Source organism: Perissodus microlepis, chromosome 10 (genome assembly GCF_051167445.1).
Source record: "Perissodus microlepis isolate ML-2025 ecotype Zambia chromosome 10, ASM5116744v1, whole genome shotgun sequence".
NCBI lineage: Eukaryota > Metazoa > Chordata > Actinopteri > Cichliformes > Cichlidae > Perissodus > Perissodus microlepis.
Genome location: NC_140470.1, coordinates 1,459,737 through 1,485,186, shown reverse-complemented (window position 1 = coordinate 1,485,186; position 25,450 = coordinate 1,459,737). Strand labels below are relative to the sequence as shown.

Below are 25,450 nucleotides of genomic sequence, written 5' to 3'. Positions count from 1 at the left end.
TGCACCCAACGTGTCAGAGTCACTGCTGTAGAATAATAAAAACAACCCAAGGCCTAAAACTTTAAGCTATTAATTGACTACTGACAATTATATCTGTCCAGTTTTCTTCAGAACTCAGAGTTTATAGCAATAATAAAAAGCAGACAGAAATGTAGCAGAATAATACATCTATCTATGTCTGTGCAAGTAATGTGGTTATTTATGATATTTCTAATTAATATCAAATAAGCAATAATCAGATCTTATCTACATTTTATATACATATATAAACACAACTCGCAGTAACACACACTCAGTATTTCTGTACCGAGGTAACTGCTCCTCTTCTCCTGCCAGAGGTTTCTTCCTGTTCATCACATATATTGAAATAATATATGTTTTTAACCAGGAATAATCAGTGACCATGTTTGTACCAGTTAATGCACTGGTCTAGATTGATTTTGCTAAAGCATATAGTTGGATCAGGTGACCCTGAATCCTTAGTTATGCTGCAATAGGTGTAGGCTGCTGAGGGATTCCCATGATGCACTGGGTGTTTCTTCTTCACTCACTATGTGTTAACAGACCTCTCTGCACTGAATCATACTTGTTATTAATCTCTGTCTCTCTTCCACAGCATGTCTTTATCCTCTCACCCTAACAGTCGCAGCAGATGGCCCCGCCCCTCCCTGAGCCTGGTTCTGCTGGAGGTTTCTTCCTGTTAAAAGGGAGTTTTTCCTTCCCACTGTCGCCAAAGTGCTTGCTCATAGGGGGTCATATGATGGTTGGGTTTTCTCTGTATGTATTATTGTAGGGTCTACCTTACATTATAAAGTGCCTTTGGTGCTGTGTAAATAAAATTAAATTGAATTTACTGTCAAATATTTTCCCATAATCATACGGTGAAGACAATCAAGTCTGATTGAGAGCAAAGCCAATGTAACCGATAGGTGATGCATCCATTACGGCATACCTTCTGGCAGTTTGTATGTTTAAGCACTCTGCACAATGTCACACGTACTTGTTCTGGGCTCGGTTGATATTGCACTCTTGCCAGACACGCTCCACCATCTGACTGGCTAGCCGGCGTGGAATCTTTCCTCCGTGGTGACTTGTTCTGTCCACGCTAAACGCATCAGATGATGAAGGCATCTTAACCCACTTCTGAGCCGAGTGAGAGTCCACTGGGGAAGGAAAGAGGAAGGTTAACGGACCATTTGACAGAAGATGACAAATTCTTCCAGTCATGTTAAGAGAAATCCTCAACTTAGGACTCAGCAGGAGTCTGTCTTTACCTGTCTGCGCCTCTTCGGGTGATGTGGGAGGGGTGAGTGTCACCAAAGACATGGCGGGCTCTCGCTGGGAAGCAGGCACTTGGTGGCCACCAGAGTAGACGGCAGTGCAGTGGGAGGACCCCACAGGGGTCACAACAGGGATGTCTGACTGGGGTACCAGCACCAGGCAGGCTGGGTACACCATACGCACACCACCTGAACCAAAACATGCAAAAAGTTCAGGATCACAAATCAGTCAAACTAAACTAGAAACTCTACACGTGAAAAAGGTATTCTTAAGATTGTGGATTCAAATAAAATAAATACTGACCAACGAGGACCTCAACAGAGGCCAGAGATTCATCCTCCCAGTCCATGTCCTCTACTTTGTCCTCTGACACGTTCTCCTTGGCACTGGGACTGATGGGATAGAACTGGTTCCACTCCTCAATCAGCTTCTGGGTAGGTGGGTCTGACATCTTAAAGGACTGGCCAGTCAGTGTTCCATTTAGACCAAATGGACTCAGGATCACTAAAAAGGGGGAGGAAGGAAAAGCAGCAAGAAGGAAAGAGTCAGCATAACTTTGGGAATCTTCCATTCTGCATCTGCATCACATCTTCCACAACTACATTTAAAAACTAGTTCCTGTTTTCCCATTACATCCTGGTCCCTGTTTTCTCTAAATCCATACCACTTGCGATTCCTTTCTTGTCTGTTCTTATTGTCGCTAAATTCTTCACATCATTCATCTCGTCTTTCTTTGTACATGTGTTTTCCTTTCATTGTCATTCTGCCATCTCTGGACGAATCAGGAGCGCTCTGACCTTTCCAGACGCCAATTATTGAGAAGCAGCAGCCTCTCAGAGCCCATAAACAGAGGCTTATAAAAGGGGCCAGTCCTTGGCAAACACACTTGACCTCACAGACATACGAGAGTGGCAGAGAGAGCCCATCAGTCAGCTTACAGAACAGACCAACATCCATCAGCCAAATGCAGATAGCACCATAAACTAACATGCATAATGCATACGTATGAGCACAGAAACCAACTGGAAACATGCACACACACACACACACACACCATCTTGCTATGCATCCATTCTCCTTTCTCTTTGTCTATTATGCATTGAAATGTGGAAAGGGGGGTATAATGGTTCTATGAACAGACTGGCTTGGTGGGTGTGTGAGTGAGCATTTGTTAATGTCCCTCTCTGCTCTGCCTTCCTAGTATGTCATTACTAGACTCGATGGCCTCTGTCCCCAGGTATTGATTGAGCGGCTGGACCGCAGAACAGCTTTCATGATAGGAAAATGGACGGAGACAATGGAAAAAAAGGAGAGGGTAGAAAAAGAAAGCCTGTGTGCACAAATAGTCTTTCCAGGAAAGAGCCTGGAGCTTTGAGCATGTGCAGATAAAGTCCCATTTATGTTCAGTAGGTTATTGGAAGCAGCCATTTAACACATTTCTATTAAGCAATTTTTAAAAACCTATATGTTAGCTTTTAATAGCAGGATCGAAGTGACCCACCTGAGTAAACGAACGAGGGGCAAAAAACGACCGAGGAGGTTAAAAAGTAGTTACAATGAATCATTAACTTCAGCTCTTTGCATCAAAAGCTTTCAACTGTGGACTTATCATGAAGGAGCAACAGGAAACAAGAACAATCACATTCTGTGGCAGGTTTGGTTGCAAGTGGATCCTTTTAAATACCGCGTGGAGAAACGGAAAAGGCTCAGGAGCAACCGCAGAGGGCAGCAGGCTGTACACCTAACTTCTGGACAAGATAAACAGCTGCTTCCTGTTTCAGTGAAACTTGAAGTCACACCCTGATTATCCTCACTTTTGACTGGCAATCCAAGTTTGTTTTTGGTACAACTTTAAACAGATTCACTTGCTGCTCTTCTGTTGTGCTTCTGACAAAGTCGGGGCTCAAGGAATTTAACCGCACTCGCTTTTACAAGCCAACCATGCCCGTTATCAAACTGACCAGGGCTGAAATCTTAAGGATTACAACTTTAAACGACACTGTTTGGACACAAAGGGAGAAAAAAGTGACAAAACAGATCCGACACTTCGGGATATTTCAAGGACGCCGCTGGCAGGTGGCAGTGGGAGATAAGTAGCACTGCAGCAGATTGGAAGCAATGTTGAGCTTCACCAGACAAAGTCAGGTGACTTGGAGGAATAATGTTATTTTGGTTTTTTTAACTGTCAAATGAACCTCAGAGCATTTAAAAAAAGAAAGAAATGATAAAAACATGTCATCTAGACGCGAGCCCCGAACGCCCCTCGGCGTACTGTTTCGCTTCAGCCTACAGAACGCACTACCTCAGCGAAAACAAGCCAACAGAGAGAAGAACAAAAGGTTATTTACGTTGAGATGCACGACAACATCCAGCTATGGACGATCACATTAACCTTGATTAAATTCAGCCCTGCTCCTTTTCTGCACTTCTTGCTGTGCGCACACGCGCTCGTAAGACCTCGGGCCAATTGTGGAGGAGAGATCAAATTCAGCACAATTATGGAAATGGCTTACCCCCTCCCCCCGATCGCCACCGCACCTCATCCTCCCCTCTCTCGAGCTACCCCTCCTGCCCCTCTCTCTGGCTGTGAGTCCATCTCTGGTTCCCTGAAGACATGTCAAATGTGCTCAGATCAGTGTAATGGGCTGAGAGTTCATTACATTCACTCTGCGCCCTTTTATGAGGTCACATCCTGGAGAGGTCTGCCCGCCAGAGCGCTCTGCTGCGCAGTAAAGCAAGCTGGCAGAGGTGAGTGGGGGGGCGGGGGGGTGGATAGATGGATAAAGGGGGATGGAAGTCAGGCCTTTCTCGGTGCTATGCTTGGTTAGCCAGGAGGATACACACTGCAGCGGTGAAAACGCACACCTGCACACAGACACACACGCTCTCACAGTAGAGACAGGTGTACGCATCAGTTTCACATAGCTGGGGTGCATGAGGGTGTTTCCAATGCTACAAAAACAAATGCATCATTCTAATAAATTGCTCCTGTGGATCACTTGTATGAGCGTACTCAGCAGCATTATCACTCAGTGAAAAGAGAAGAGGTGTCAGTGTGCATCTCTGAAAATCTTGAGCCCTCAATTACCTGACCAGGATGGAAAATGGCAATATCTCGCCGAGTTAAGTATTTAAAGACTAACAAAACAGTCGCAAGTTACTCTTAGCTGGTGAGCAATATAATCCTTCTAAATAACTGGAAAACCCCATAAACATCACCATACGTATCTGCATGCTAAATTCTGATAGTCTTTTTATTTTTATCTAAAGTACTCGTCTTTAACCGAGAGGTATTATCACCTCCCTTCATGAGGTCTCTAGAGACAGTAAAGGGGCCGTCTGTACAGGAATTACTGTGGTGAATGGAGGAAGTGATCACTATTATTACTCTGGAGGGGGCGTACAGAGAAAAAGAGGACAGCTGCATCACATCTATCCAGCCATAAATGAGAAAGGTAAAGGCGGCAAACTTTTCCTCTGGGAAAATGTCTCATCCAACTGGGTTTTTTTTTTTTTATTGGTGCACAAAGATTAAATAAAAATAAGCCTCGTGAGGGCTCGTTTGTCAAATTTCCACAAAACATTCATTTTAGCTATGCATGATTTTAATTTCTGCATCATCTCTGTGCAGGGGGACACGTTACATTACAGCCGAGCGCATTCGTGCGGTCCAACGCTGCTGGGGGAACACTCGAGGCAAGTCAGCAAAGTATGCAAATGAAAGAGCCGAGTACAGCTAGATAATGACACGACACTCGTACCTCTCTACTAATAGAAGAATCAACAGGATGGGTGTGTGATAACAGTTTTACATTAGAGCAGGGCGATATGACCAAAAATATTTATCACGATATACATTTGAAAATTTGCGATAACGATATAACTGACGATATAATTGACACGAGACAAAATGCTTTACACCTCCACAACTTTATTAGTGCAAAAAACCCATCAATGTATTTTCACTTAAACAAGCAGCTGTTTTTTATGTGCATTAAAGTTATATAAAAATTAACAGTGCAAATGCAAATTCTTTGCTGACAGTTTAACCAAAAGGCGTTTCCAGTGGAAACTGGCCGACATATCCTCAGCATAACCATGTATAATATCCACACAACTTAAAAAGAGGTTATACACACACAATACGGTAACATTATGTTGAAGCACAGTACGTATCACTCCGCGAGGCTCCGCCTACGATAGCCGTAATGCTCCGACAATTCATCGAGCGGTGCGGCTTCGTAGCTTAGCAAAGTCGTACTGAAACATTTGACAGATTTTCGAGCGCCGTGAACATAAAATCGTTTCGAGGTCAGTAAACACAACCAGAGTTCATACATAAGGCTCACGGGATTATAAGGGGCTCTGTCGACTTTCAGAAAAATCAAAGGATGATTTTAAGTGTTCCGTATTTTCCAAACAACACGGTAATAACGACGGCCCGCTAGCATGCGCTACCAAAAATAGTGCTTTGTTGTGTATCTGACGGACGAAAGCTAAACCAGTTCCACCACTGAAGCTGCAGCATTTTTACAAACCAGTTCTGGTTCATCAGTTTCATTCAACGATCCACTTTCGCTCTTCTCATTCTGCGTCGCCGCCATGTGCGTATGTAAACAAAGGCACTGCGCATGCGCGTTGTACCCATATTCTATCGCGATATTTCATTTTCCTATCTTGCCCAAAATTACACCGGTATTACCGTGAACGGTATGATATAGCCCAGCCCTATTTTACATCTAATGACCGTATTCATAAAGCAATCCGTTTTCTTCCTACACGAGTATGAAACTATGCATATTAAAGTCGTTACACGAACATTTGGATGGGCTGTGACTTTTCATTGAGCTGTCTGCGAGCCAAAGAGTAGTGAAACACAGCGCGACAGAAGATTACATACGATTTATCTTACAAACAGCACCGAACACACAGACTGCTGATCCATTTCATTCAGAAAAAAATATATAGGTCTACACTTTTGTTGACCATATAACCTTTAGTATTTGTATGAAAATCCATTTAAGCGTGTTCAACAGTCTAAAGTAACTGTAAGGTAAAAGTTGCCACTCTGCATGAGTGACCTGTTACTTTGAATCCAAAGAAGAAAATAAATTTGACCGTAACAACGGTTAAAGAGGCTGTGGGGCTGAACAGCTTTGGGCTCTGGACTTTTAAACAGGCAGAAACTTTAAATGTGATTTTATTTACAGCTCTGACATTTTTCTCACACTGAATAATTCATCAACTTAAGAAAAAAAGGCAGGTTAATTCTAAACTTTGTGGTTTGTGTCCTCAGCAGCAGACATGTTGTTGTAATGATTTGTATAATCTATTTCAGAAAAACTTACAATGACAAGCAGCAGAAAATTTGCAATAATGTGTTGTTTTCAGTGTATAAATAAGGCTTTTGTTTTAAGAGCAAAATCCAGAGAATCCACAGTTTTGTTTTTTAAGTCTTAAGTAATAAAGTCCTGCAGCCGATGCAGAGCAACCACGATATTTATTGTCCTTCATTTGTTTGGGATCATTCTGTACTATTTGGTATATTTTTATTGGATTACAACATAGTTTTATGCACAAAATTAAAGATACAAAAAAGCATCTCTGTGCAAACAACAAGCAACAACCCTCATAAAAATTATTTTACTGCCATTTGAAAAAATACCAATATGTGAGGGTGAGGTCTGGCAGATCAAATCAACCTGACACATTATTAGGGACCCCCCCCCCCCCTTCTTGTTTGTGTTTATTTTTTGCCAGTCACCAGACTTTGGGGAAACTTCGTGTGCAGCAGATCTTCATTCATAAGGTCAAGTTGAAATTATGAGGTGACACCAAAGTCTTGCTACTCTACAGACACTTTAGTAATACCTCTGGACAAATGCTTGGACAGTTTACTAAGTCTTTATCTAATTTAATGAGAAGACAGTTTAAATATTCATTTCAATAGTTGTGAAGATATAAATTGTTCATATTGCACTAGTTTAATCTGCTCAAGAAAATGTAAAAAGAGACTGCTGAACTAATGCACATATCTATGCCTGCACTACGATAACAAGTAGGAGCGACATGCCCATCACCACGCAGCTGAAACCATTATAAACCAAATTCAACAACATGACGATGTGACTTGATGTTATGTCACATGTTTGCCTTTGAGCACGTCACTGAAGGCTGGGTAACACACAGCAGTTACCCACCTTGGAAGGGACTGGATGCCTGCTGAGCCAGAGTAAGGTGCTCCTCTGTGAGATGGTAGACAGGCTGGTGCTGGTTGATCTCCACGCTGGTGCACACATTGCTCTCGCCATGTAAGAAGAAGGTGAAGGCGCAGGACAAGTGCTCACTGTGAGAAAGAGAGTGAGATGAGTCATTTGGGATTACACTACTTTCAAATGCACCTTTGAAAAGACTTCCAGTGAATAACTCCAGCAGACTTTGGAGTAGAATAAAGAAAAAGAAAAGAAAAAAGGATGAGCAGATCACATAGTCTAGTTCAAGTTCGTATTCACAAAGACAGAAACAGAGGAGATGGCAGGGAGAGGAAAGGTAGAGAGAGAAAAAATGATTATAGAAACCTGTGTGGTTTTTCCCTTTCGTGTGTGTCAGATATAATGGAATCTCACGTCTCACCTGTATCCTGCTTCAACATGACAGAGACTTTGGATAGAAAGAAAAAAACGATTCCAGAGAGACACGAGGGAGTAAAGGAGGAGAAGCTACTTATCTGATTCAAGGATGCCTCCTATGCCTCTATTAAATTGCTCCGATAGCCTGCGCGACTTTTTTTTATTCCGATAACAGTGGATGATAAAGAAAGGTTTCGAGGGTTCAATCCTAATCCTTTCAATCGATGACACACGAGTGCGTATTTAAAGACTTCAATAGCATGTGCAGAGACCGGGATGCAAGTCAGTCTGCACAGCAATGCTTACAGGTGGAGTTCAAGTGTGCGTTTGTACATCTCATCTAGAGTAAAACAAGTCACGACTACTTCTGGCATTGTGGCCAAAATGCTTAACTGCAAAACAGTACCTTTTCTCTTCCACACACACACACACACACACACACACACACACACACACACACGTTCAGCTATCTTAGTGAGGACCTTCATTGACATAATGCTTTCCTTAGCCCCTTACCCTATAATGTTCTTAGTTAATCTTTTAGTTAATTTATTTGGATTTTTATCTTCTTATATTTTTTTATATCTATCACTCTTCCCGCAAAGCTCAGAAGCTGAATATTTCACAATCATTAATACAAGAACTAGTCAGTCAAAAGGGATCGACTACAGTATATGCGAAGAGGACCATCGAGGAAGAGGAGAAGAGGAGCAGAGAAGGGAGAAATCTGGATGATCCAGCGTCCCCTAGGACCGTGCAATAAGAACTTTAATGAAAGTCAACTAAATCAAACTTTCTCTTATACCTAACCATAACCTAATTGTACCCCTGACACTAAAACCACATTTTGAGGCTCAAAAAGGCTTCAAACTTGTGAGGACCGGTGAGTGTGTCCTCACAAGTGACTGTTGGTTCTCACAAGTATAGTACAATGCAGATTTCGGTCCTCACAAAGATAGCTAGACAGGAACACGCACACGCACGCACGCACGCTCTTGTGCTCACAACAAAGCCTGCCTGTGCCAGTCTGACCTCAGCAGCAACAAACAACAACTTAAAGAAGTAAAGCAAGGACGGGGTAGACTGAGGGAGAAGGGACCGGGGGAAAATGCACAGCATTGTCGGCAGGCTTTCCTCTCTCTGACGTGTACATGTGTACACGCACGCACACACGCAGTTAGCGCAAGAGGCAGCGTGTGTGGCAAATGACCAAATGGGTAAGGACGAATTGAATTTGGAAGTGGATCAGAGAGGGTTGCCTCCTCTGAGGATTTGGTTAAGCAAATATCAGTCTTCTCTACCCGTCTCTCCGGCACTGACACACCTACTGTGCAGAGGATTAAAGGAAAGGAGCAGAGCGAGGCAGATCGACATGGGGAGAAAAGACCTTCCACAGTCTTGTGAAAGAAAAACAAATTGCTTTGATAAAGTTCTCCTAAGGTCTGAGCAAGTGAGCGTTATTGCAGATGGCAATCAAATTCCACACATCTCCATTGTTACGAGGTTTTTAGAGCACGATTGCTTCTTTGTCTTTAATGAGCCACACATAATTGTTTGTACTAAGAGATGTTGTAATCGCAAAGGTCAGTGCCTGGGCCGAACTTGGCACGTCTGATGGATCGGGTTTGGCTAGAATAAAGTTAATCAAAGTCCAATTTCTTTCTTGTCACTAATGCAATCTGTAACCTCAGCCTCTCTTTTCAGCCACGATTCTACACTGCAGATCTGCCCTGGATATGCAACTCAATTAAGCTGGGCACACACTGTGCGATATTTTCAGTCGCGTTATTCAGCTCCTGCTCAAACTGCACGATTGACTCGCAGGGGTTAGAAGTTCGTAGGTCACGATGCAGAGTCTCACACTATACGGCCCGATGCTCTGATGCGACCCGAGTGCTCACACTGTGCGGCCATAAAAATGGATATATAAGGTTATAACAGAAAATCTGTCGCTCGCTCTCCCTCTCTGTCTTTCACTCACACAGACACACACCACCACCATCAACTTTGCTAAATTGCTAATAAAAAACATTGATCAGGCAGCTGTGATTGAGCAGCAGTGTCTATCCAACTATTTTCATGGTTGTTGTAGTCGTGATGATTTTGTGAGGCCACATTGAAAAGGCTCGGATGAGCCAAAGTTCTACAAGTTGTGCCTCCATCGCTGGTCCAGATCACACGCTGCACTGCTGCTCCGTGTTTTTCACCGACGTTTATGTGTTTGCACGTGAGCAGTGTGAGCAGCTGCGGTGACACCCTCACAACGGTCGGAAGGATTTCAAACAGGTTTGAAAGCGATTGATGATCGGGAGCTGGTCGTGAGGTGTTAATCGCTTCTCGTTACCCCACGTATACCACATGATGCACGATGAAGGCCAGAATCGGGCCGATCACCAAAACGGTCGCACGACTGAAAAATCGGCTCAAAATGGGACAAAAATCGCACAGTGTGAGCCCAGCTTTACTGAGTGATTTAAAAAAAAAAAAAGCAAGAAGACAAATTGTTTCAAGTCAACTGCAAGTGATCGCTCCTGTGGTTACAACGACAAACATGAGAGATCATATCAGTCGTTATTATCATTAAATCAATAAGCAACTGTAATCCAGGAAATATGACTTTTGACACTTCCTCTCAGTGTTGATTTTGGGTACCCCCCCCCTTTATTTTAACCCCCAAACACTTTAAAAAAGAAACAACAAAGTCACATGTGCAACAGTCACACATCATAGTGCAGCTGTCCTGTACCTGTGGCATTCATTTGCAATGGAACAGCCTGAACCCTCTGTGCAATCACAACATGACGGCTTAAACAACTCCACATTTTTCTAATCGTATCTAAACGTGGTTCTCGTGCACTGTTGATTCACGTGTGTTTTACAATTATTTTACAGTAAAAATCTGAATGACTAAAGCTAAAGAACCACCACAGATTGTGTCTGTACCTACATGTAAATGATAACAAATCACATTTATTGCCATTAAGTTGACAAGGAGACGTTTCTTAACTAACTGATGCAAGGAGACATCTGGGCAATTAGGCCACATGCTAGGAGAGAGCAAAGACACCTTTGTCTGGGAGGTGTGTCGCAGCAGCTCAGGTAACCAGGCAGCCATATACAACAGGATTCTTTGACTGCAGTGTGTATCTTACGGGGTGTGTGCGCTGTGAAAAAACACCCTCCAGTTATGGAGCCAAGACGCGTCGCCAAACCACCAGCACCCCTCCCGCTTTCACGGCGTGGAGCCAAATTGTTAAGGTGGCGGCAAATTTTGACTAGTACAGGCTTGCAGGGGTAGTGGTGTCCCTGCCCCCCCCCCTCAGGATCTATTCTTGGCTTTCTAAGAATTGGATAGACTGCTCTTGTCGCGCACTGAATGCAGTGTCTTTGTTGCCGGCCAACAAGGCCAACTTACTAATACAGTAGTGTATTTATGTACATGGAAGGAAAGAGGTGAACAGCTTCGAGAGTGACAAGGAGAGAGAAAAAAAGAGGGAGGGAGGGAGTGAGGTAAAAATGTGCCGGCACATTCTGCAGACATCGACAGAAATACAGCACGCCATTCTCTTCTCACATGCAAAGAAAACCTGACACCACACATTCACACACATCTGTGTTTGTGGGGCACTTGTAAGCTTGAGGTAAAGGGCTGCCATCTGTGGCTCAGCAGGCAGAAGTACAACCAAATACACTCTCTCTCTCTCACACACACACACACACAGAAATCAATTTCTTTACAAATGTGATTGTACAGATTGGTGTGTCAGTGTCAGCTGACAGGTTAAAAAGATTACTCGACATGCCAGCTGCTGACATTTAAACAGTCATACTAAATTATCATATTACTTCCCAGTGTGAGAATCTCACTTTAAACACCCAAATGTCACGTTATCCTTCTGTCGTCTTGTTTTAAACTGTTTAAATATGTAATTGCAGCTTAAAATAGTTTTTTTTTTGTTGACTTCTGAAACTTCAGTGTTTCATGTGAACAGATAATCCTGTAGGCCGGCCAATTAAATGTGATTTTTAGAAGTTGCACAGCAATTTGCACAGAGATGCTTTTAAATGTCAACAGGTGCTTGATCAGCACTTGGCCTAAAAAGCACCGCAACATCAACAGCATGAGACACATTTCCTCACTGCTGCCTCACACACACACACACACACACACACACACACACACACACACACACACAGTGACTAAATGTAGCACAAACTGTCAAGTCTCTCTGCTAGTGTTCACCATCCTGTCCCCACGTGTGACATTCGCAAACACACAGCATTGATCCAACTTTAATCCTTCTCCAAACACCCACAGCAAGCTGGTGGATGTAAAACCATGTGCGCACACACAGCAAGACAGACACATACAGCGGCCAACAGCTGCTGGTAAGAATGGCGGGTTGTTCCGCTAGCTAAGATGAGTCGAGCAGTACTGGGACTTCTGAGTAAATGAGTTTGGTACATGGCTACTATAGGTGGGAATCACCAGAGCAGACACCCCATGGTGTGATATCGTCACAATAAGATATATTATATTATGGCATTTTGCATTGCTATTTAACACCTTTTTTAAAAACAGGAAATTATGTTTTTTGGATGCAAAATGACAGCGTCCCTAAAACCTGCCATAAACGCTGCTATAAGACGTCAGCCTGCTATCAGTCTGAAATTAAATGTGGTCAAGTTTGCAATTACATGCAATCTGTTTCTGATAAGACAGCAATAAACTGGGAGAAATCACTGAAAGTCTCATCTGTTGCGTTTAATTATTACGTTTGGGGCAGCAACCCTCCTGTTCAGTAGGAATCCAACCAAGTGTCAGCAAGTTGGTGTTGGGCCTAGGGCTGTTCAATATAACGATATGTATCGCATGACGATATAAAAACGTCTGTCGTTTCATTTTACGCTGTCATTTGTTTCGTGGTGTCGCAAAATAAACTGTTTACGGCAATATTTGTTCATGGTTCTGACGGTCACTGTAGTGGCTATATTCTTTTATTAAAGTTCTCTCTTTCTCTTATATGTAATATAACCACACTACAGACAGACAAGCAACAACGACGGTAAAACCACCGCGTGTCCGCTTGTTCCACATAAACCTTTCACAATAAAGCTCAAGATCCTGTTGAGACTTTTCAAAATAAACGGAATCACGTGAAAGAGCAGATTATTTACGGATGAGAATTAAAAAAGAGCCGCCAGGTGCTAAAAAATAAACCTTAGAGTCAAACGTTAGAACAGGCTTTTCCCCGCAGCACGCCGTGGAATAAATACTCACAAAGAAAACGGCGGCCGTTACAACTTATGTCTAAAAATGTATCATTTCATGCATCGGTTAAAACACTCGACTCCAGCTACACGACGCAGCTGGAAACACTTCACACAAGTCGAGCTGCCCGAGATTCACAGAATTTACAGAAAATGTTACATTTTTGATTTATATCGTTATCGGACGATAGATGTCTTATATCGGGATATGAGATTTTGGTCGTATCGCACAGCCCTAGTTGCGCCCACACAACATGTGACAAAGATGAATTCAGACTGATGGCAACATGTTGGCATTCTGTCTGCATTTATATATCAGGTAGCAATTATTTACACAACTTTGACAAACTCTCAGAGTGATCGCACTCGGTCCAAGTCAGACTGCAACTGTTTGCACAAAGGTTGCGTCCTATTGTCTTTCGATCAGAAATTGCTGTCAATGCGCAACAAGCTCTGGGCAACCAACCTGCCAGACATGGCAGGTTGGTTGCTGTGCCATTAGCTTGCTTTGAATTAGGAGGCAACTTTGTTAACCTAAGTGTGTCCAGGGTTGGATGATTTCTCAGTTGAACCAATTTGATGCAAGTTTGCTCGGCTGACCTTATCCCAGGATGGTCGTGCGTGAGATGAACCCTCTTGTTTATAGTATTCTGAATATTTGCATTGATAGAATGCTCTATCAATTCACCCCCATCTCTAATCATTACTGACCTTCACGCTGAAACTTAATGCTCTCAAGTCTGTACGGAATACACACAAAAAAATAAATCACAAAAATGTAAAAATCATGTGCAAACGACGCCTCTTTAAAAGCAACACTGCCTACATCCCTGCAGGAGTCCCATCCCAACTCGATTCCAAATGAAATTATGACTTCATTCAGAAGCTTTATATTTTGTCTAAGGATCACCAGGAATTCCCAGAGGGATCCCTTGGGGCATGCATTGTGTCTGTTACTTTGTGCTGAACCTGCCTCAAGACTCAGCTTCTCTGGGATTTCAGAATGTCATCTCCACCGCAGCGAGACACTGCTTGCACTTGGAGAGGAAAAAGAGGCCAAAAGTCAAGGCCAGCGTTGAGTACCACAAAAGACTGCATGCCTGCAATTAAACCACCAGCTGTCAACAGCAGACAAAGCTCGAGCTAATGGACACAGAAAGAACTAAGTATCTCCTCTGGTCTGTCAAATTATTAAAGGAATTCAAGCATCATTTCAAGAATGATGTGATGAAACAGGTTGCAGTGCATCTAAAGTGCTGAGTTAAACAGCCTTTAAAACAGCGGGATGCTTGTCAGAGTATTATGTTCATTAACTAGATTTGTGGGATCTCGCTTCACATTTTTATGTGCCTCTCTCCGTGTCTGTCATGTTTAGAACGACTATAAAAGAACACAGGCTGACGTAGCCTGAAAAAGCAACCTCGAGATCTTTTAATCATCTTTTCTATCCGTCTCCACCTTTCCTCCCACTTCCCTCTCTTCTGCTCTTCATCTATTAACTGGCAAATGGCTTAGGCTGCTCTCTGATCTGCTCTCTTCCTTTTACTCTCTTCACTGTCACACACAGCAGACGCTTGCTCACATGCCATTCTGATTGTCCACAGAGGCAAGGCCTGCTTCACCTCTCAAATGCAAATGGCCCTCAGCTTGGTAAGAAAACAATAAGACAATCCGGTGAGGGTTTGAAGCGTGGCCACATACAAAAGGCGGCAGGTGGGCACACTTGCCTTCAGCTGGCCTGGCATGAAAATGAGGTGCTGAAGACCAGCCACCTGTGCGGCGGCACAGGTGGACCGGAGCACAGAGAGCACCTTCAGCAGGGATAGTTTGATAAGTAGCACAAACAGATGATATGATAATGACCGTCTCACTAACAAACAAGTCGTCTGTACAACTGCAAGTTTCTTGTATTCCTCTGTCGCCTTTTTCACTTCACATGCATCAACACACACAGGCAGAAAGCATTTTCAATTCTGCCACCTCAAGTCCAGCCTCTGGTTTTCTTGTTAGTGCCACAGTCTCCGAAGCAGGTCTCACTACCGTCTTGTTGTCACCCCTGACTCCACCCGGCCTCCACACTCTTCTTCCCCTCTCGTGTCTACTGCCTGTTGCTTCGGATGGTTGACCCCAGGTAATTAAACCTATCAACCTTCACTACCTCGACTCCATGTTATTTTGTCTTGCTCCTTCTCTGGAGAACATACCTCCGCCTCTCCGGTAGCGAGTGCTCCCTACGCTCACTGCAGATCACAGTGTCGTCTACAGACTCTGCCTGACCTCATCTGTCAGCCTGTCCGTCACTACAAGTGCAAACAAGAAGGGGCTCAGAGTTGATCCCTGGTGGAATCCCACCCCCACCTCGAACCCATCTGTCACTCCTACCGCACACCTCACCACTGTCCTCGTATATATTCTGCACCAGCCTGGCATACGTCTCTACTAGGGGTGCAGCGATACACAAAATTCACGGTTCGGTTCGATACTTTGGTGTCACGGTTCGATATTTTTTCGATACAAAAAAAATGTTCATGCTTTTTTAATTTGTCATTTATTAAAATTATAAATATATATTTTAACTCAAACGTACAGTTTTTAAATTTAATGTTGCTGAAACAACAAAATAATAAAAGAAAAAAAATCTATCTGATCGAGGAATCACTCATCTTTGGAAAAGAGAGTTTATTACAGAGAAATGGCTCTTTCAAACTAAAAGCTATACTATACGCTTCTTCTGGGCTATATTCTCAGCAGCATATTAAACATATCAGGTCCCCATAAGGAGAATCCTGTGCTAACGGCTGTCTAAATGACTCGGGTAAAGTTTGTAGCATGCGTGCTTGTTGTTTTTGTCTGCTTCCACTTGTCTTTGCACGAGGATGCTGTCGGCGTAAATGTGCAGTCATATTCGTTGTGTTCCCACTAGTGCTGTCAGCGTTAATCTGAAATGACGTTAACGCCACAACACGGCAAATCTCTGTTAACGAGCTGCCGCGGATCGCCCCGTGCGTGGGGCTGGATGGCCAACACGTTAACGAGCTAACTGCGCTAACGCACTAGTTCCCACCAATGTAATTGAGCATTGCGTGGCACATCCGACATACTGTTTTACTTTAGTCCATGACGCCCTTACCTTCAGGGTCATACTTCACATGAAGACCAAAATAGTTCCAAAGGCCAGATCTGAATGAGGGTGGGGGAGGTTCAATTTGCCATGTTGCAACGAGCTTAGCTTCTGTCTTGCTAGCTTGCACTGCGCTCAGCGGATCTGCGCTCGACAGTGCAGCCTAGGCGGAGTAGTCGAACGCAGATCCACTGAGCGCTCAACACAGACAGCATCGTCAGAAGAAAAGTTGATAAAATAAATAAAAAATTTTGTATTGTTCGATACATATGCGTACCGAACCGAAAGCACAGTATCGAACGGTTCAATATCGATACGAGTATCGTTGCACCCCTAGTCTCTAGCACGTCTCACTTCCTCAGGCAGTCCCACAGTTGCACTGCACCACATCATTTCGCTACATCCACAAAAACAGAATGAAGCTCGTTCTGACCTCTCAAAGCAAACATCACATCTGTAGTGCTCTCTCTCAGCATGAAGCCATACTGCTGCTCAATGATCATCACCTCTCGTCTCAGCATCATTTCCTGGTGTGGATCAACAGCTTAATCCCCTGTTTTTACTACAGCTCTGCACATAAACCTTGCTACTTTCATCTGGGTCAGCTACCTTTCTCCTCTTCCCAGCTACCCTCTCTTCTCCTTACCAATTATCTGCACTTCCTGATTCACTGTGCTCCTTTCATTTTCTACATTCATCAACTCTTCAAAAAGCTCCTTCCACCATCTGAGCACATTTCACCCCAGCCTGCTGCACATCCTTTCCAGCTCGATCTCTCTGCCTGGGTAATTGATACAAGTCCTTTGTTCCTTCCTTAGTGTCCAGTCTCACATACAACACAATTAGCCTTGCCTTTTGCCACTTTTCTATTTGCTCAACACCCAGAGTCCTAGTACACCTGTTTACCTTTGTCATTGCCATCATCTTTATCCAAGGTTCCCAGAAATCAATGAAACCATTCACTGCCTGAGCTACATTAAGTTCATGTGAACTGCACTTTTTGTGGTATCACTGTTATAACTTTCTTTCTTGCTTTTCACATTTGTTTCTGTTTATAAGACATCCTTTTGTTGGATAAAACCATATAATAAAGCATTTTATTATTGTTATTAATCCAGTTTTAATTGGGAAAGTGTAAAACAAAGTTTAGAGAATGCCAAAAAGTCTTCTGGGAACTGTTGTATTGTTTGAGCATAGGAATGACACACCGACGCACAGAGTTAGAAAGGTGATATGAAACTTGACCTGTGCAGAATCAGAAGTCGATTGTAAGCCACGGAGCATGAAGTGACAAGAAGAGTTTGGGGGGAGGAAGTTGTGAAAAGACAGAAGAGAGAAAAAGGAAGGTTACAGTGGAGCTGTGACATTCCACAGATGTTTGTTGAGCTCGTCCGGCTGCTCCGCTCTAAGACGTGGGCTTCCGTTTAGCTGCTGTACACTTCCTCAGCACAACAACCAGTGCGCCTTCCTCAGGGGAAAACAAAGGCCCTTTCACTTCTGGTCATTTTGCTTTACTGTAAACATCAGTCACCTCTGGGCTGTCCAATACATGGTTATCTGCCATTGTAGCAGCTTGTTATTACAATCTGGGGCATGTAAACATGTTTTGACTGGTCATGTGCTGCTGCAGTGACAAGACATGCTGGCATAGGCACAGATTCTGGCACAACATTAATAAACAATGATTCTGGAGCTGGCAGCAATCACACATGGAGAGTCTTTTATGCCACCGCTCAGTCACAACTGTTTATCCATGTTCATGCTAAGAAAGTGTGGTTAGTTGTGAAAGGCGTTTCTCTTACAAAGAACAAAACAGTCTGTTTTCCTTAACAGTGTTACTGTTTAGTTTGCATGCCTGTTACTAGGACATACACAGAAAGGCGGTGCAAATCTGACTTTAATGTAAAATGCCACGGTTGCCTTTGGCTTGAGAAATGAAACAGAAGATTTTCATTTGTGTCATTTTGCTCAGCAGGGCAAGGCCAAGAAGAAAAAGGATTAAAGCGGTAAACAGCAGTGAATTTGAGGACACTTCCAGGGTGATATAATCTTCCCTACTGTCTAGCCACCTGACCACTGGGAAAAACAACACTGCTGTCTACTGCCAAGTAACATAAACACAAAAACACACAAGGCCCAGAGACACACACCAGCTCTAGCTGGTGTACACAGGAGGCTGAGAGCTGGGGAAAACACCAAACTAAAAATCTTAAGGCCAGCACTTTCACACATGCAGAGCTCTATTACGCTGAATTGATTTCCCTCTGCCACGAATGGAGAGGGGGGCTGAGTCTCTTTATACGTGTCAGATTAAACTTGGAAGGGAAGGAAAAATGGATGGAGATAGAACGACAAGTCCATAAACGGAGGAGAAAGCCGATCCTCTGCAAGTGTATCACAACCGCACACGGATACTGCCGTAGCTGACTAAAGATAATACTGACATAACCCTGACAGCAAGTCGGGTTCTAGCTGCCTCCCCATTTAGCATGTGACACACACACACACACACACTCCTTCTCTTACACCTACAATCAGCTAAAAGCCATTTTCTCAATGTGAGCCAGACATTACGCACATTACCACATTTACATCATCCCTTTGCAACTGTATCACAACTGTGACGGCGCACATGTTCTTTCATGTCAAAGAGGAGCTCGTGTCACTGCTGTGTGATACGAATCTGTTAAAATATTCAGTCTCTTCAAAGCATGCTACACTCATAAACTAAAGGATGAGACAAAAGGATAAAACAGTGTATACCTGGACGACATTTACTATGCTAGTATGTAATGACAAAATAATTTTAAGCCTGTTTAAAAGTGTGCTGAGTCATTAGATCATTATGACATAAGTAAGCGAGTTGTGCAGTTGTAATAATAAAGATTCATTACTCGGAGCTAAGGGCAATTAGTCAGCATTATCCCGGATTAAAGCTGGGCTTCTGCAGTGAACCCACAATGACAAGGCCCACTTTGTCCCTTTTCTTTCTAATAAGCTGATATGCTTTTTGAAAAGCATGTAACACTTTTACCATCTATAAGACACTATATGCAAATGCAAATGAATGCCATGACCAAATTTACAGGTTTTATGAAACTTTTAACAGAAAGGCAGAATCTCTTTCATTAACAGAACTATTTAATTAGCGTGTTATCAGAATAAATATCAGAAGCCTGCAAGTATGAGGCCTAAGACTTTACTAGCAGGTTAAAAGCTCAAGCTGCACATGTGGTGAAAAGGTTTTAGCCATTAATTAAAACCTTCACGCAAAAGGAAGAACAAGGACTCTTGCAACAGACGCTATGGCCCTGAAAGAGCCCCAGTTTCAAAACCATGGAGTCAGCTCGGGATTACATAAAGAAATAAAAAGATACTGGGGGTTAAATAAATCCACACAAGAGCTGTGGCAACTCCGTGATGCTTGGAGCAGCGTGCTTGGCGAGTACTGCTGCAGATTACTTTTTTTTTTTTTTTTAATCATAATAGCCCAGATAAGATGGCATTTACCTAAAACCAAACATCTGGTTTGTCATTATTTTGACAACATGTGTGTGTAATTGGCAATGTAATCTATGGAAGGGATTACACATCCATAAATCTGCCTCCATCTTTTCTGGACATTTTAGGGTTAGGTCAGGCTGTGACGCAGCCGCACAGGAGTCTGCCGCGATGAGGTGAAATGCCCCCAACCATAAGATATTATCTTTAAATGTGACCATCTGCCAGAACGTTGGGATTAAAGACAGTAGCACACAAATCACAGCAAAGAGCAGAGCAGATGAGGGGAAGTGACGCCTGACGGATTAACTATGACGACTTCTTTGAGACCTGTGCTTGGCCCTGTACTGCACCATAGCCCCTGGTCACATGGGAAGATGAGAGGAATGGAAGGAATGCGGGTCACCGGCTGCTGAGGAAATGAGAGGGTGACTTAGAGGTAGTGGGGGGAAACCTAAGAACGCATCGTTCACTATGACCAAGGAACTCTGGTCATGCTGCTGCACTTGAATTCCACTGCTGACTTCTAAAATGTGTTTTCTCAGTGGTACAGTACAAACAGAGACGGATTACTGCAAACTTCAGAAATGAGATCAATTCTGGTTGGCACTAAACAGTGGAAACTGCTCCGATATTCAAAATTTTAACCAATTTACCGTAACGAGGTAACGAGTTCTGCAACACAGCTGACAGGTTTGATGTTGGTATGTAGTTAAGCTTAGGTGACAGCTACAGATTATAGAGTCTTACTATATATGAGGGGTGCAAGGACTTTAAAAATGTAACACTAATGTAACGCCAAGGGAAATGAATCATTAATATTGTATCACTGGGCAGCAATTAAGCAAACAAACCATACCAATGAAAGCTATCGGTATTTTCCTTTAAGAGCCATATTTATCTTCTGGACAGGATCTCTCCAGCAACATGATATATCCAGAGCACTGGGTCACATGGCCCCTCAGCCCAGTCTCCCTGGAGTTCCTGTTGCTGCAGAGAGAGACTGATGAAGTGTGGGCAAGATCAGGGGGTAGGCAGTCGAGTGCTGGGGGCAGGGTACCGAGCAGAGGTGCTGAATTCTCCTGCATGTCTATATCTGTGCGACTGCACTACATGCGTTTTCCTCGCTGACTGCGGGTTCTATGTCCAGTCACTTCAATGAAAACACTGTGTGCCAACACCGAGACTGCCCTCGATGTGGACTGGCTCGCATACTGATTGTTGACGAACATGTTTGTGTGCCCGTCTCCCTGTGTGTTTGTGTTGTGCTGGGAGCAGGCAGGGGATAAATTTAGCACTTTAGCCCCAGACTGGAGGCAGTGGCCCTTTATCCTGCACTGTCCTACTTAACAGAGTGCTGCTCTCTGCTTCCGCCTGCCACAGCGAACCAGGACTCGCGCATTCACCTCCCAACATCGGGCCAAAACAATAGCGGAAGAATGTGCTCATCCACATAAGCCACAGTCATGCAGAAAAGTGCAGACAGTTGCATGTGTGGGAGATATGTTTGTTAGTGTGTGTGTCTCTTGTAATACGAGCTGCTGCAGACTGGCCTCATTTCATAACAGCTTGACTTGTTAACGATGCTTTCAACAATAACAATAACAACAACAACAACAACTGCATGCACAACAAACATACACACATATTTAAATACAGTGGAGTGGTAATCTAACACTGATTGCAGCGCAGCTGGAGTACATTGTCGATGCTGTAAATGCCGCTTCAAGTACACGGCACATGCCATGCAGATAAAGAAATAATATCCCTTTTGTCCTGATCAAATTGAAACCTCAAAGCAGGCTGGATTTAATGTTGCTCTGAATTTCAGTGGCACAGCCAATTAGGAGCAAGTCGACGAGTTAGTCTGCCTTAAGCTGACCAATGGAGCACGAGCATCCCGCTTCACCTTGGAAACACTCGATCCCAGGGTGCATTTCCCTGCTGCCATGACAACCAAGAGGAGCTCTCCCTTGCTTGTTCCTTCGCTCCCCGCCTCCCTCCCCCCTCTCTCTGTCTTTCTTGGAGCCAGTGTACCTCGCAGTAGAAGGTTCACAGAAGCTACACAACTTGGAGCCGCCTTTTCACCAAACAAAGAGAATTACTGTCAGCTGGATCGACTCATGCTGCTGCAGTGGCAGCTCACGTTTTAAACAAAAGGGATTTAACTGATCAGCGTGCAGCCATTTATTTATCAAATGGAAACAAGTCTGACACCTAATAAAAGATAACTAGAGGAGCAACTTTTTGCAGTTTTTTATTTTAATTATTATTATTTTTAGATTGAGAAAAACTGTTTGCCACATACATCATGCTATAATGAGAAGCGAAGAGGAGGAGGGGCAGGGATGATGTAAGCTTTTCAACACGGCGTGCTGAGGTCTGGGGTTGAGGTTATGAACAGTGTCAGCTGGCCCCAGCCTCCACCAACTGGAGACTTTGGATGCTGCACAGGAGCCGCCTGCTGATCAGAGGGATGACCGGCGTTTCCCATCTGCAGATCTGATTTTTAGCTATACACCCAGCAAGATGTTTCAGTATTTATTAGTTCCAGCTTTTGAACATCTTTTTCCAATGTTGGGAGTTTGGACTGCTGACTAATTCAAAAGTATGCCCCAGCAGTACATTCATGTACACTACACTGTATATTACATTAAATATCCACTGTGACTTATACTTATCGTCCTATGTACGTACAGAAAATAATGTGCCTATCACAATTTCATATTTCCCCAGATGAGAACCACTTCTCAAAGAGCCTACACACAACTGATCTACCAGCCCATCATACAACGGCAATAAACAACCAGTCGGTCTGCATCTTACGGATTTAACGTCAAAGTAAACAACCATTTTCTGCTATAAAGCATTGTTTGAACTACAGGTGCATAAAACACAGAAACAAAACTAATGAGAGGCATAAAAGTGATACAAAGCACACACGTGCATTTTCCTCCAAAACTGGGAAAAAATACTGAAAAGAGGCAACATGATAACAATTCCATGGAAGTACTTTGGCCCTGTTGAACACAGATTAATACAGTGTGTAAATACACCGTGGCTCAGTGCCAACCAGGAAATATATTCTCACTGATTTGTTTTTTAATTCCATGACTGTTTAAGTCAGTTTTTATATTCATTATTGCTGGAATAATGAATATAAAAATGTGCTCTTTAGAGTGCATGCTTCTGCATAGGTGACAGATCAGGAAAGACATAAGCGAGCGAGGTGCCTAATGCAAGGCGATTATATAACCTCACTGACTGAGGTAATATAATAACGATATATGTAGTAATAGTCTAAACACTTGGTTTTGTCATGTTGTGATGGAATTCAAATTCTCACCTTCCAATCTTATTAAAGTCAGTTTGAATTGTGAGGAGGGGGAAACAGGATAGGACAGCCCCCATAATCAACCTGGAGATGATTTTTCTTTTTTAAAAAAGACCAACAGCCATTCAAGAAGCGCTCAGTCTACACGTTGATCACAGAGTCACTCACTAAACTGGGGGTGCCAGCATGCTACGACGACACAAGCAGGCCAGTGTGAAGGTTTTATGACTGATACAGTAAGAACAAACCTGGCACTATAACTGCAGGACACTGATGTCGTGGACTCAGTCTAGAAACTTCAAATCTACTTTTTGACTTTACGTTACACCTCTTCAATGAGGAGATCTCTAAAACTACTGTTCTCCTAATGAATCTCTCCAAATGACAGATAAGACCATGCATCCAATGAGTATCTCCTGGACACAGTGTCTCTGATTATAGTAATCAGCTACAAAGACCATGCACACCTGCAGTTTTCTTACCATGTCCCGATTCTCATATTTTAGCTTTTGCTTGTCGATTAGTGTTTTAGAAGAAAAAGTCACACTAAATTAAAGGTACCTACTCATCACTGAAAGGAGAGCAAGGTGCTTATGTTGGCAAACATCGACTGTGTCAAGTAATCCAACTACATGTTGTTACAATAGTTGGGGTGGGGGGCATCCGGGAGTTAAACACTGTACAGTTAAGTAGAGTTTTCACAAGACAATGAGAGTGGGAATTCCCTCCGACTCCACTCACTCCCAGTGGAATCAACCAGTCATCGACAAGGATGTTGGCTATGCGCACTGACATAAGTCATAACGAGTCATGCTACACACCACGATTAGGTCTCCCGAGGGGTAAACACTCAGTTCTCTATCACAGTACTGATAGGGCAAGCTTCAATATTGCCATGGAGACAAGAGGCAAAGAAGGATAAGACAGTCAGACTCTGCTCTGTATTCAACATTACTAGAGCCATTTATGAATAACTAACAGTACAGCATTACGTTAAAAGCGGTTCGGGCCACGGCAGTGACACTAGCCCGGTTACTTTGCTGTCACCCTTTTGTGGCGCTGTGTTTTTTGAAATCCCAGCACGGCTGGGGCACTGCAGATCACACCAAAGGAGAGGAGGAAAAGAAAATCTTTGACGACAACTGAGATTCAGGGTAGTTGCACCACTATTTATAACCTGCCCAGTCTGCTCCGTGACAGCAGAGGGGGATGGAGGGAAGGGGAGAGAAAGAGAGGGAGGCAAAGCCAGACGCACAGACAGAGGGTGGCCTGTGAATTCCAGAGCAGAGGAAAAGACCATTGTGTTTTTTTTCCCCTTGACTGGGGCCCTCTGCAATCAGCGTACTGGGTAAAGAGGCGATAGAGCTAAAAACAGGGCATGTGTACGGCTCAAGAGAGAAGCTACTTGATCTTCAGTACCATCTTGTCTATTATTATAACAGTGTTTAAATGAAGCTACCACACAAGAGTAACTGTCTACAGATGTAGGAGAGTGAAACCGTATATGCGACAGTGAGGCAGTGATAACAACAGGCTGGCAGCAGATACAGTTTACACAATTTCTAACCTGGACGCTGCAAATGTCTCGCAAACACAAACAAACGTGGCTGTGCCTACACAAGATCAAATAGCTGGACTGCCCTGTGATCAGCTGTCTGGAAAATCTGACCAAAAGCACCATACCAACTCCAAATGGTTTAATCTTAGTCAGCACCTAACATTACAACTGCAGTTTTTAAAAGCATTATCTACAAAGACCTCCAATGGAGCTTTCAGCCAGTGGCTGTGTGTTCAGTGCGAAGACAAAGTGAGGAGGGTAGCTGGTGGGGAAGAACTGCTATGGTCATTTTGTCCTCACTAGCCGTGTCTCTGTCTGTTATCAATGAACTCTGACACAGACGGCAAGAAACCCAGCTCAGCAGATAGCAACGAGGAGGTGGAGGACACCTCAGCTGCACACAACACACACACAATCACACAGAGTAAGAGGAGAGAAAGGAAACAAACGGTGCTGGCACAAGGGTACCTCCTCCCCTCCCCAGCAAAAATGCACCCATCAGGACTGAGGTCAGTCCAGGCTTCAAAACATCAACAAACACATATGAAGCCAGATCCTTTGTTTGCTCTGGTTCCAGCAAAAGGGCCAAACATGAAAGACAGCCCAAACACAATGTTTACTGAGAGGATCTGCAGCAAAAACACAACAGGAAATCCCTGGTACGATCCATACTATCCGATACCTGCTCCTCCCCACAGCCAGCACACGAATGCATGTGTTCATGCCAAGTGAACAGTGGGAACACAACCACTAAC

At 43.5% G+C, this 25,450-nt stretch overlaps 1 protein-coding gene across 1 annotated transcript in view; it reads right to left on the bottom strand.

Moving 5' to 3' along the window:
• med13a (mediator complex subunit 13a) overlaps positions 1–25,450 on the bottom strand; it is a 67,753-nt gene that overhangs the window by 23,271 nt on the left and 19,032 nt on the right. Inside the window, exons 4-7 of the mRNA XM_084941422.1 lie at positions 7,482–7,627; positions 1,585–1,785; positions 1,275–1,469; positions 1,001–1,163 (exon numbers count right to left, since the gene is read on the bottom strand). Coding sequence (XP_084797548.1) covers positions 1,001–1,163; positions 1,275–1,469; positions 1,585–1,785; positions 7,482–7,627 — 705 coding nt within the window. The remainder of the gene's footprint in view (positions 1–1,000; positions 1,164–1,274; positions 1,470–1,584; positions 1,786–7,481; positions 7,628–25,450) is intronic.